General features: G+C 35.5%; 2 protein-coding genes across 3 annotated transcripts; both read left to right on the top strand.

Annotated features, from left to right (window-relative positions):
- The first annotated feature begins 1,330 nt into the window (after positions 1-1,330).
- LOC103447514 (E3 ubiquitin-protein ligase RDUF2-like) lies at positions 1,331-2,748 on the top strand. Its single transcript, XM_008386712.4, has one exon. The coding sequence runs from the start codon at positions 1,424-1,426 to the stop codon at positions 2,522-2,524; it is 1,101 nt and encodes a 366-aa protein (XP_008384934.2). The 5' UTR covers positions 1,331-1,423; the 3' UTR covers positions 2,525-2,748.
- A 7,259-nt stretch (positions 2,749-10,007) lies between these two features.
- Positions 10,008-14,042, top strand: LOC103447516 (E3 ubiquitin-protein ligase SDIR1-like). Of its 2 annotated transcripts, none has more exons than XM_029088354.2 (9): positions 10,008-10,154; positions 11,343-11,533; positions 11,701-11,755; positions 11,844-11,896; positions 12,003-12,231; positions 12,336-12,453; positions 12,639-12,687; positions 13,165-13,314; positions 13,661-14,042. In XM_029088354.2, exons 2-9 carry the CDS (start codon positions 11,456-11,458, stop codon positions 13,784-13,786), a joined length of 858 nt encoding a protein of 285 aa, XP_028944187.1. In that variant the 5' UTR covers positions 10,008-10,154; positions 11,343-11,455; the 3' UTR covers positions 13,787-14,042. The 2 variants fall into 2 exon arrangements, with proteins under 2 accessions (XP_028944187.1, XP_070663866.1); XM_070807765.1 differs by having other exon boundaries at positions 11,432-11,533.
- Positions 14,043-14,272: the final 230 nt, after the last annotated feature.

Below are 14,272 nucleotides of genomic sequence, written 5' to 3' on the forward strand. Positions count from 1 at the left end.
AAAGGAAAAAAAATAGAACACTTTTTTTTTAAAAGAAATACAACATTCATTAAAACAACTTAAACAATACATCAACTAAAGATATTCGTTCTTGACAGGAAGTCTAACATTACTGTAAAAGCACTAGCCCCAACTGATTAAACTAACAACTAAAAAAATCTATAACACCAAAATCTAGCATAACCCACACCCGAGTCCACATATATAGCCCAAAATAACCAAAAAATGAACCCTAAATTGTAACTAACACTATGAATGGAAGGCGCGCCACAATTCAACCCACCTCATCTAGCCATGAAGAACTTATAGACTAAATGGAGGATCTGGAGATGAATCAATCTCCAATGATCCAAATGCGCATAATAGAGGAAAAACGTAGACGTAATAGTGATTATTACGAGTCGTCATTAGATAAAGTTGGCAAATGGACAAATTGCACTGAAGTCCTTCAAATTAGATATAGAAAAAAAGTTAGAGAAAACGAAAACATTTAGAAAAGGTGGACTTGAGGAAGGATTTGAGGGATGAGCCAAACATAAGTGATTGGGTATTGAAAATTGAGCATAGCTAAAGACTACGTCACCATAAGTTACTTATTATTTACTATTACGAAACCTAGAAACGATGAAAGGGAGGAGGGAGGACGTTCCTCCTTCCCTCTCCCTATGGAGGGCTTTGTTCTTTTCTCTAGGGGTTGTTACTTGCACGGGGTCTCAAGTTCAGTTCTCCAATATTTATCGCTTGTTATCTGTTATTTCCACTAAAAAATAATCATTGTGGACAATATTTTTGCCATTTATTTCCAATAATAACTTTGAAAAAATGTAGAATAAAAGTACAACAAATACGTCGAAATAACTATTTAGGAATGCTAATAAAACCCTTCTTGTTGCAGCCTATTTTATTGATAGATGAGAGGTGCGGCGAAAAGAGAAGAGAGAGTTGAGGAATTTGTGTGATGTGTATTTCCCAACACTTGTGCAAGGAATATAATCGTAAAGAAATAAGATCTTCCAGTATCCTAATATAATTTACTAATAATTTACACAAGCACATCAAAATACCATTTACTAATAATTTGCTAGAATTTATGCCACAACATTTTTAAAAATTTAGGTAACTCATATGCTTTTCTTACCAATATGGAAAAATCATTCTTGTCTTAAATTAAAAAAAAAAAATCCCCCAAAAAGTTTACGGACATTTACTCTTAATTATTGACTTAATCCCAAATTATGTGTTTTATTGACTTAATCATTGACGTGACACCACGCGCCACGCTACGAACCCTATTTCGTCCTTTTCCCCCTTCCACGCGTGCCTCAATAAAATGCTCTTCTTCTTCCCCCTCCACTCCTCATTTCACATTCGCCCTCTCTCTAGAACTCCTTCTCTCTATTCCCTTTCAGATCTCTAAACCTCCATGGCCATGCCATCGCCGCCGCCGACGGCGTCGTATTGGTGCTACAGATGCACTCGCTTCGTCCGAGTGTTTGCCCTGGACTCCGCCCTCTCGTGCCCCCACTGCGAAACCGGCTTCCTCGAGGAGATCGAGACGATGCCCCAGCCGCTGCCGCAGCCGAACTATCTCCGCCGTAGATTCCCGTCATCTCACCGCCACGATGATGAACCGGGTCAAACCCCGACTCCTGCATCTCGCCGGGTCCGACGAGCATCCGGCGACCGGTCGTCACCTTTTAACCCGGTCATCGTTCTACGTGGCACTGAAGCCAATACCGATTCCAACTCATTCGAACTCTACTACGACGACGCTACCGGGTCGGGGCTCCGTCCCCTCCCGCCCACCATGTCCGAGTTTTTAATGGGCTCGGGATTCGACCGTTTACTCGACCAGCTTTCCCAGATCGAAATCACCGGTTTGGGCCGACCCGAAAACCCGCCCGCATCTAAGTCCGCCGTGGAATCTATGCCCGTTATTCTAATCGCCGAAACTCACGTCGTTTCGGATTCACACTGCGCCGTCTGCAAAGAAGCATTCGAACTCGGGTCGGAGGCCCGGGAAATGCCGTGCAAGCACATATACCACCCGGATTGCATCCTTCCCTGGCTCTCGATGCGAAACTCCTGCCCGGTTTGCCGACACGAGCTACCCGCTGACCAAAACAACCGTAATTCGGATCCGGGTCTCGAGGAAGAGGCCATGGGGTTGACAATCTGGAGATTACCCGGCGGCGGTTTCGCCGTGGGGAGGTTCTCCGGCGGCAGAAGACCCGGCGAGAGGGAATTACCGGTTGTGTACACGGAAATGGACGGCGGGTTCAATGGAAACGGGGCTCCGAGAAGGGTACTATGGGCATCGAGGAGTAGAGGGAGCGAAAGGGTTGGGATTCGGAGGGCTTTTCGTAATATAGCTTCGTTCTGGGGGCGATTACGTACCAATTCATCGTCTTCGAGGTCCGGTTCGGATTCTGAACCCGGGTCGGGTTTGACTAGAAGTCAGTCAAGTTCGGTGTTTGGGCGGTTCGTAAACCGGCGTGGCAGGGCGTGGGCGTTGGATGAGTAGGAAGACCACAGTTTTGGCCTTTTCTTTTCTTTTCTTTCTTTTTGTTTATTAATTTATTGAAATATTCATCACTGTAAATACTTTTATTATTATAGCATTGAGTTTCGAAGAATTTTCAAGTTTGCCGGTTTGGCCAAAATCGGCTCAATTTGTAACAAAACATCTTGATTTTGCATGTCATGAAGAATTAGCTACAAAGCGTTTATAGAATTTGAAATTTGAAATCTTAGGTATTGTAAGCATGTGTAATTATGTCGTCTGAACACATATGACATACGTATTCTACTCGAGCAGAACTTTGCTCTTTTAACGATTCATACGGTTCTCATTTGTCGTAGTGTTTGTCTGGTGTAATGTTCGTATAGTGTTCTTATGCCGTAACATTAATCGTTTCTATGCTGCGGTTGATTGTATTTCTCTAAGTGTAGACATGTAGTTTGATATGTGATCAACAAGTTGTCAAATTGTTGATATTTTTAGTACTACCAACTTATTAGTTGTCAATAAAATAATTGGTTATACTATATGTTAGTAGACTCCTAGTACCTAGTGAATGTGGATTAGTTGCGGGGTCAACGCCGCATTAAACTTCAAATCTGAACAATTTATTTTTTAAGTTGCACCTCATAGATAATCTTTGCAAAATAATGGTCAAATCGAAAATATTTGAGATATCTAATTGAGTTCAAAGAAACTGATGAAAACTCTGTTCCAAGAAACATTGAAATTTCATCATGACAATTAAATGAGCAAATAGTTTCAGATTGAATTGAATTTTGTAGGAATGATCTACGAATCAAAATTTACAAAATAAACCGTTCAAATTATTAAAATTTGATGCATGATGAACTCGATAACCAATCCCCGTTTTAGTAGACTCCTAGTACCAATTGAATGGGATGATCCAAAAATTTGAGAGATTTTTCAGTGTGATCGTCACATGAGATGGTACATCATGTGTTTATATAGAAATAGTGGGTCATATGTGTTAAAATGTTAATAACTTAAAAATTAAAGTTTTCCACCACTTGTATAAAAACATTTGATGTACCATCCGTATTCCCGTCAAAATTTAAAATTTCTCCAAAATTTGGCCTTTGTGGCTGGAAAGCACCAAACTATGGAACTGTTGGTGGTGGTAGTGTGCAGTCTGCAAATATATATATTTTTTTGTGTGAAATATGCCACTTGTAATAAAGCTGTGCTGGCTCAAATAATTGAGCTATCTACAGCGCCATATCTCGTGAGTTGTGCCCTCATTTTTTGAGTGAAACATTCATTCATTTTTCTTCACCATTTCCTGTGGCCTACCTTAGCTGGCTGATTGGTACCACTAACAACGTGCCCCACTCACTTGTAGGAGAGCTCTTGCATTATCAAATGGGATAATTTCTTCTTCTATTCAAACTTTCGTGACTCGTCACCTCATAATTAGATAAAATTCTTGTTATATTGTATATGGTTGCTCTTTCATTGTATCGTTTCACATGCGTATCACATGTTAATTATGTGATTAGTATATTGAACGAGAGTTCTGGACGATGTTTGGGGTCCTTGGCTGAATTTTCGACTAGAACTCAAATTTTGGACATAAATCTTAAAAATAAGAGATCTTTTGATCGAAGCTCATATATGGGTCGATCAAAGCTCAGAGCTCCGTCCCACACCTTAGCTAGCCTCATTCAATACTTAAAGTCTAGTTTGGTACTATCCAAACAGCCTACCAAACGAGGAACGTTTATATATATGTATACATATACATGTCCTTTATTCAAAGAGATTTCCATTTTTTTTTTGTGAAAATGAGAATTAGTTGTGGGGTCCACTTTATATCGAACTTTTACGATTTGAACCATCTATTTTTCAAGATGCATTTTATAGATAATCCTTGCAAAATAGCCAAATTGGAAAGGTTTGAGATATCTAATTGAATATAAAGAAATTGACGAACATTATGTTATAAGAACATTGAAATTTTATCATGACAATCAAGTGGATAAATAGTTTCGAATTGAATTAGATTTTTGAAAGAATGATCTATGCATGAAGATTAAAAAAATAGACAATTTGTATCGTTGAATAACGATGTATAATGGATTCCACAACTAATCTCCATCACAGAAAAAAGAAAAAAAAAGAAATCTCTTTGGATAACAGTATTCATATATTCATATATATATATATATATATATATATATATGCATGTATGTAATGTATTGTCTGGCAATGCAATAGAATATTAGAACAAGGAAGCGTTCGTTGAAGTGATTACTGAATCCAAGTCAAACTATATGTCTAATTCAACGAAGTTTACTACATATGCCCTTGTAGACTTTGGATTTGATTTGTTCTGCAAACAAAAGATACGTGATCATATCTTCCTTCATCACATCTAATTAAACTAAGTAAAATATTATAAGTAAAAGTAATGTTGAGCACCTTTCATTTGGTTGGTCAAAAGTGCTAGTCTTTTCTTTCCTGCTAAGTTACTTGGTCAGACCTTATTACTCATTCGATATCTTGTTCAGTTTAAGTTCTAGGGCATGAAGATATAAATTTCATAACAAATAAATAAACAGTTGTTTGAAAAGAGGGATTTGTAGCTCGGTTGCTTAAAAGTATCGTCTCTTGCATTCGAGATTTTGAGTTTAAATCCCCCTCTTCCAATATTGCTTTGTATCAAGTAAAGTAAAAAAGTGGCATTTGAGCCAAAATGATCTACGAGTTTGACATAATTTCTCACTTTGATTATTGAAATTTGAAATCAATATAACTGGTCTCTAAGTTTGTACACCGCCAATCATTTTAGTCATTCTATGAAAAATCTCTGTTAAATAAGGATCAAAATATAATAAACAATGATTAAAAATAGTTTGACAAAAATTGAGGGTATTCTTTGTCATTTTATCCTTATTTAAAAGATAGTTGCTTGTCAATTTTAAATTCCAGAGATAAAAATAAAAGTTTTACCAATCTTATAGACCTATTTAGCTAAAAAGACTAAAACAATTTAAAAAGTTTGAACCATGACTTACTTATGCCAAAGTGGTGGCGGTATTCCAAATCACTAACAAAATGTCATGTATTTTATCTTTTCAATTAATTGTGCGGATTTACTAAAGTGACCAGGTGGTAGGTGGTGAGCATAGTCTGAAATATCGAGTTTGAACCATGACTTACTTATGCCAAAGTGGTGGCGGTATTCCAAATCACTAACAAAATGTCATGTATTTTATCTTTTCAATTAATTGTGCGGATTTACTAAAGTGACCAGGTGGTAGGTGGTGAGCATAGTCTGAAATATCGAGGATATTTCGGTTTTTTCGAATCACGGATATTTCAGAACATATCCATGTACATATAGTACAAATATCGACAATATTGACGATAATATCGGAAAATATCGATGTCGATAATTTCACTCACACTTCAGCAATATTTTGTCAAAATATTGGTGTAATATTGCTAAAATATCGAAAATATCGATGTAAAGGAAGGAAAAAAAAAGAAAAAAAAAAAAAACTCACACTTCAGCAATATTTTGTCAAAATATCGGTGTAATATTGCTAAAATATCGAAAATATCGATGTAAAGGAAGGAAAAAAAAAAGAAAAAAAAGGGAGGAAAAAAAAACACAAAGGGGATTTGAACCCCTCCCATTTTACTCCTCCAACACCGTAACCACCATATATCACTTATGTTTTAATGATAATATGCTAAAATATTTATATTTATATGAGTGGTATGTTAACAATTACATACAAAACTATTTTGGGGATTTATCATTTGATGAATACTCTTCACAATAAACTTACTCTACACATAGAGATGATGAAGATAGTGAAAATTTTGAACCTCATAGGAACTTTATGTGGTACTAAATTACTCATGTATCTTACCATGCAATATATAAAGTGTAAAATATTGTAGTAAATAATTATATATAAATGATTATGGTGTGTTTAATCTTTTTTTCATTAATTACTACATATTTTCTACACTCACAGTGTTTGCCAGCTCACTGTATAATCAACTTAAATCAGTTAAATCCATCATGTAATGCATTTCCTTCTAATTTTTTTTAAAAACTAATAGATAATTAACTAAATAAACATTCTTCAAAGTTTCAATAAAAATTTCCAAGTTTTTCTTACAATTTCCGTGGTTTTTATTCAATTTTTATCGATATCGATAATATCCCGATATTTCTATGTTTTTGAACTACCGATATTTCCGATATCATCGATATTTTATACTATGGTGGTGAGTATGGCTTAGCTAATGGGTAGTTGGCAACAATGGTTTCAGCTGATCAAGAACCAGCTCATAGTTTCACCAAAACACATATTTTCTGATCGTTCAAATGCTTAATATCAAATAACCCGATTAAAAATGAGTTTAATAAACTAATAGAAGCACTTTCAAATCGAACAAGGAAGCACTAATCAACAATCGAGACTAATCTAATCCAAAACTAATACTAATCAACGATGCTAACTGGTGTTTTATTACTCAACTTCCTAAATCTCAAAGCTCCCTCCACTTTGACCACCTGGTACGTAATTAGTATTCCTAATGATCTTTTAGGGTGTGCTATCCATACAACTTATTTCACTTCTCACACACCACTGATAATTTTTGTTCGTTGATCTTTTTCAATTTATCCGATCCGACGAACGAAAACTAAAAAGGTGTGTGAGAAGTAAAATCGGGTGTGTGGATATCACACCCCTATCTTTTTCTGTTATGGACATTATAATAATATATATATATATATTATATTTTTGGTATTTATGTGTATTATTCAATATTGTAGTGTGATCGGCACACGAGGTAGTACACCACGTGTCATTATATAAATAGTGGAATATGTGTGTTAAAAAGTTAATAACTTAAAAAATAAAATTTCCCACCACCTACATAAAAACACGTGGTGTACCACTCGTATTCATGTTACAATTAAAAATGTCTCATTTGGAGGATGATTGCTTGATTGTCAATAAAGTAATCCACGTGACTTTGCTTGTTTGACAAGAAAGAAATATGTGGGGATTCTGTGCTTGTCTTATCTCATTGCAAACTCAAATTAAGTGTTATCAATTATTTCAAATAAATAAAATTTTAATTTGATCAACAATGTCAATGAAGCAAACAAATGCTCAGTGTTCGTTAAAGTCACATGAAATGTCGATGCCTTGTTGCTTTGGTCATTGGCTATTATGTCAGTGCCGTGGTAGGGGGTTCCAAAGGGACTTCTATCACCGGAGACTTGCCCTTTGGCAGCCATTGTAGAAAGCTTAAGCACAAGGCCAAAGAGAGAGTGATATGGTATGTGCACGGAGCGTAAGGAGAGAGTGGACTAAATATTTAAATGGAATTTCTAGACCCAACAGATCTGCTTCAGATCTTCTTTGTGATGATTATAGGAATTTTTGAATCATGTTCATTCATCGTATATCGTGTGGTTATTTTTCGTCAGGTATTATTTGTGTTCAATGTTAAATAAAAGAATTTAAAATGATTTCTGACCGTATAATTTATAAGTGATACAATTTATGGATTTCCAAAATGATCCCAAAGAGGATCTGGTTTCTTTTTAGACCAAGTATGAGGAAGAGTATTGGTAGCAAGGTCATCATCATTCTAAATCAGAATTTGACACATGTCTACTTTCTTTTATTTATTTTTGGTAGACTTATTCTTTTTCTAATAAATATTTTTCTTCTACAAATCAAACGCACGCTTCAAACCCTTGTAGATTAATTAAAAGAGTGCTGACAAAAAAAATAATTAAAAGAGTATTAGTACTGGTTTGGTACTGCGGTACTTTTATAAAAAGTGGGTATAAAAAAAGTTGAGCTCAAAAAGGTGTTTGGTAAACACTTAAAAACAACTTATTTTCACAGTTTTGGGTGAAAAAAAAAATGAGCTTATTCTTACAATACAGCAGAAGCAGTTTTTTTTTAAAGTACAATAATACCAAACCAGCCCTTAGAGGTGAGAGTTTTTTTTTTTTTTAATTTATAATTTTTTTATAAAAAATGAAAGAAAACACAAGTTTACCATGATGAATAAAGTTTTCCTCCTCTCAATAAAAACTAATTATGAAAAAAAGGATATATGCACATAGAAAGTAGCGCTAACTACATTTACACCCTCAAGATTTGTAGTGGTTTTTAAAATGGCTTGTGAGGTTTCAAATTTCTCACATTGACTTTTAAAGTCTTGAAATTGAATCAATTTACACAATTGAGATGTTTGAATGTCTAAATATTCATTAAGTTGATGAGTATTTTAGTCAATCTGGCACTAATGATTAAGGTTCTAAAAAACGCTAGGCGCTAGTCAGGCGGTGGCTTGGCACCTAGCGCTTAGGCACCTAGGCGGGATCTAGGCGGATTTTGGTAAATTTATTGTATATCTTATAAATAAGTGCATATTGGCACTTACAAAAAATTATACTTGTATGAAATCCATGGATAAGATGATAAAAGAATGATAAAATGCAAAAAGAGTATCCAACAAGTCCAAAATTTAAAAACACATTAAGCATATATGTCATATAACCATAGTGAGAAGTATTGTAAGATAACACATGTATAATAAATTCACAATTTAAAACCACATAAAATGCAAAATAGGAGGGAAATAAGGAAATATAGTAATGTAGTTAGGATTATATATATTTTTAATTTAAAAAAAAAGCGCCTAGGACCGCCAAGCCCGCCTAGCGCCCAGCCTATCTAGGCCGCTGCCTAGAGTCCATCCGATTGTTCCAACCAATTTGCCAGAAAATACCTTGGGTCACCACCGCCCAGCGCTTAGGCCGTTTTTTAGAACATTACTAATGATACATAACAAGAAAATATCATAGAGTATCAAATATTACATTTTTTTTTTGTCAACTTTTGTTTATGAAATTTGAGTTCGAAATCTCTTTCGTAGAACAAAGACTAATTTTGAATTCTAAAGCGCAATTTAATAATTGTTTTGTTTTTAGTTTTTTAAAAAATAAAAAAATAATTAAAAAAAAAGAAAACTAATGAAAAGGGCTTGAAAACTTTGAGTTTTAATGATAAATACAAAATAAAGGGTAAAGTAAATAGTACCAGGATTGACTTTTTAGTGTAAAATGTGGTTTTTCGTTAAAGTGAACAGTACCATGTGCTTTTCGTTAAAGTTCCCTATTAAAAAAACCATAAGTTTATCCAAAATAATTTTTTTGATGTCACTATTGACTTGTACCAAACTAAACAAATATTTACTTTCTTTTCCCATATTTTTATCGGAAAAAGGATTTGCACATTTCTTTTTATTTTGCCAGTTCACTGGTCCCACGTGGCAGCTCAAGATCCTACGGCGTCGGAGCAACCCTCGCATGCTCACGAAGTAGTGACAGCGGTTGGATCAAAAGCAAGCTGACGTGTCAGCCTCTAGACCCTTCCCCAAAACTTATATAAATTACTATTATTTTCACTAATATAATTTTCGCCCCCAAGAAAAAAAAAAATTGGAAATAAAGGAACTGTTGGGACAAGAAGGGTGTTCGTTTCTCTATCTCTTTCGTTCCCTCCACTTCTCCATATCAATCTCCGCTGCACTCCACCTCTCTGCATTCCGCTTCACACCTGTAAGTCCCCTTCCCTTGAATTTTCTGTTTGTTTCTCGAGAAAATTTGATGAAAATTGTACTAGCTTATGCATTTTCCGCACAGTTCCACACTCTCTCCCTCTGTAGCTCTAATCTTCCAGAAAAATCGGAGGTTAATCTTAACATCTTCAGTTTTAAATTGCATGATCGGTTACAATTTGTATAATTTGTTAGATCTGTGTTTATATTTGCCACATGTACTTATAATGTAGGGTGCAGGGGAGAACTAGGTACAGCAATGTGAAATTAGTAAGCTCATGGATGATTTGCAACAATGGAGGGCTTAATTAATTGTTGATTTAGTTACCAAAATGAATAAAAAGGAACAATATTGATGATTTGTTGAGAAAATATTAGTGATGATCACAGGCTAGTGTCATTTGGGAGGCTTTAGAAAGTTCTTTCATTCCTCTTAATTTTTGGTAACTGAGTTAGCGAGTAATTTAGTGGTGTGTTTCGAAGAAATTTGTGAACTCGGCTGCGTTGCTTTAACAGTTTTTTTCCATTTCTTTGATTTTCAAATGCATTAATGGGCAATTTTTTTGGGGGAATATATTGCAGAGGGAATTCTTACAAAATCTTCAATAAAAGATAGAACTTTTTCAGTTTAGGGACGCTAAACAGACAATAAAGCAACACTAAAACGTGTTTTATTGCCTGTTAAGTGCCCATTTAGTAAAATAGTTCTATATTTTATAGAGGATCTGTAAAATGTTCTATGCAGTTTACCCAATTGTTTTCACCTTACATAATGTGAATCACATTATGAGCCGAATAAAAAAAGAGTGGAATTGAAAGCTTAATTATACGGATTTTAGTCTTGCAGTCAGAGTAACTGGACCTCTGTGAATTTGTGGTGGATTTTATAAGTTTGATAGACTAATTGTAGGGACGGAGTGTGAGCTGTGACTGTGAGGTTGTATTTACTGACGAACCTGCATCATCCATGTGATACAAGATATTGAGATTTTGTACTCATCTTGATTTCTTTTCAAATGCAAAATAATTTGTGGTAAACTTTTCCATGTGGGAAGCATTTTTTAGGTACTTGTTTAAATGAAAATATGATTTGTTTTGGACAAAATTTGCCAAGGCATGTCAACATTTCCTCTACTTCACCATTAAATTTTGTTTGTGTAGTAACCGATTTTATATGGAACTTTTGCAGGAGTTGCAAATTTGAAAGATATACGAACTGTAATAGTTGGATACTTGAGTGCTTCCGTATACTTATCTTTATACTAATTTCTTGAGTAGGGGAATTCGTGAACTTTTGCAACCATGAGTTTTGTTTTCCGAGGGACTAGAGCAGATATTGAAAGTGGCTTTCCAGGACATATTCCCGAACGACCAGCAATGGTATGAGCATTAACAAACATGTACATAAAAATTTGTTGCGATTTAGTATACATATCTATTTTGCATCCTGGTCATTTATAACTCATAGATGTCTGTTGATTATGAAATGGAAACATAAATGTCATTATGCTGACTTAACACTTATTCCTTTTTTTTTTTTTTTTCAGCGTATACATGCAGCTCGACCAGTTAGTATGAATTCACTGGCATTTCTTGTCACGGGTATTGCATTTGTTTCTGGATTTTTGTTCATTGCATGCTGCGTACTAAAGCATAATTGTAATCCATTAGTTGCCTGTTTTCTCAACAGTTATACTCCTATTCATGATATTAAACTCTCACCAGATGTCTCCGAACTTTCTGGTATGTTTTCACCATCCAATGTAAGCATACTGGTGATTCACTTTAGCAATTTGGGAACATAAGACTTATATGATAATTAGGTCATCCTCTGTATCTATGGATGCAGCTGTGGCTAGTTGTGGGTGTCTTTTTGATGGCCACAACCCTGAGGATGTTTGCAACTTGTCAGCAACTTCAAGCCCAAGCCCGATCACATGCTGCAGCTGCAAGTGGCATGCTCAGTCATACGGAACTGCGACTGCACATGCCACCTTCAATAGCTTTTGCAACCAGAGGACGATTACAAGGACTAAGACTCCAGCTGGCACTGCTTGACCGTGAGTTTGATGATCTAGGTACTGTCATTCTGTCAGAATGTACTTTTAGGATAAGTTTTGTCATCAGTGTGGCTCACTCTTTGAAGTTAAGTTGATATATTGTTCTATACATTCTATTGCAGATTATGATACTTTGAGGGCTCTGGACTCTGATAATGCCTCAACAGCAACTTCAATGAGTGAGGAGGAGATTAATGCTTTACCCGTCCACAAGCACAAAGTCACTGGCCCAGAGAACGTGTAAGATAGAAAAAAAACACTTGCATCACTATTGCATGATATCACTTATTTGCATCACTTACGAGAAAACAAAAGTTATATATTTGCAACTCTTTCATCCATATTAGTATATACCAAATAGAATGTTCTCTCTAACTTTACTGAATGTGGCATTTTTGATAAGATGTTTTTATTTTTTATTTTAGTGATGGCTCGTCACTGCAACATGCATCATCATCTTCAGCTCCAGTTGAGGTATTCTCTTAGAATCCTTCCTATGTGTGGGTGGTTCCCTATTTAATAAACATTGCCCGTTGGTTGTTACTTTTTCTTTGATTTAAACAGCTATGTTTGGTTCCATTTTTTCAACACTCAGGCCTCTTTTGGTGCCAAGGAAATGGATGCTGACTCCATTTTCTCCAAGTTGAGGGTAGAACACAGATTAGTCATGAAAGTTGGCATCCATTTCTTCCTTCAATGTTGTTATCAAATCCAGTCCGATCCAATCCTAGATATCAAACGAGGCCTCAGTGTACAGACTGTGATGGCTAAACATTGTGTAATCTGTGATGGCTGGCTTGGATAGCTTAGACTGTTTACTTTTGTTTAATTTTATAGCGGTTGCATCTTTTGCTGTGGCCTTTCTTTCTTCCCAAATGCTTTGTGCACCTTGTCATTTTTATGCGTACATTATGTGGATAGCTTTCAATTTCTTAATTCCATTTTTTCCAGCTGACAAAGCAAGATGGGAGCATGAAGGAGCAAGTCTCCAAAAGGATGGACGGGAGCATGAAGGATTTAGAAAATGAGCTGACATGCAGCATTTGCTTAGAGCAAGTTAACAGAGGGGACCTAGTTCGTAGCTTGCCATGTTTGCATCAGGTACACCCTCTGCTTACTGGTATTAACGATATGTCACAAACATTCTCTGAGTCTTAATTTTTGTATAATTACCACAATTTGTTGGATGATGCTGAATTATTTGATGTCTCACAGTACACAATCTCGGAATTTACCCGTATCAATTTGTGTTTATAATCATTATCATTAGCAGTACATAATGTAATTCGTAAGATCCATTAAATTCGACTTATTTTCTCATACACATTTTCTTCCATCCTCCCTCTACTACAATACTGGTTTTCCTGACGCAGTTCTTAGGGCCCGTTCGACCCCTTTGTTATTTGGTTTATATGTTCTAATTTCAACCTATCATTTCCTTTCGCAGTTCCATGCTAACTGCATAGATCCTTGGCTCCGGCAGCAAGGCACATGCCCTGTGTGTAAATTTAGAGCTGGGTCAACATGGCAGGAGAGCCGGGAGAGTGGATCGGACGGTTCGGACATGGCATAACCATCTGATGAGCCATATACAAATCTGTATAGTAAACCTACCAACATAATTTCGTAATTTGCAAAATAATGACATTATCTGCATCACTTGGATATAACCAGTATGTTTGAGTTCAGGAATGTAAAACCTCCTTTAATTTTGAATTATTTGACTCAATGATGTGTATATATCGTGCGGAATGTGATATCGACGGTGGGAGATGTGACGTGCCATATTAGTATAAAAATCAAGTCTACCACTATTATTTTAAAGTTCATCATACTGCTGGATATTGCTTTTTTTTTTCTTTTTTTTTTGTCTTCATCTAGCATCACTTTGATGAATCATATATGTGGTACTTTCCTTTTAATAGAATAGAACAGGGATTTTCAAGTATACTCCAGGGTTTTCAAGACATTGAGTTAAATCTCTAATTAAAGATACAATGACTAAGGTCTAACGGTTAAAAACTCGAGAGTATCAATACTATGTTTGTTCTTTTGCATC

The sequence above is a fragment of the Malus domestica genome, chromosome 11, assembly GCF_042453785.1.
Source record: "Malus domestica chromosome 11, GDT2T_hap1".
NCBI classification, from domain to species: domain Eukaryota; kingdom Viridiplantae; phylum Streptophyta; class Magnoliopsida; order Rosales; family Rosaceae; genus Malus; species Malus domestica.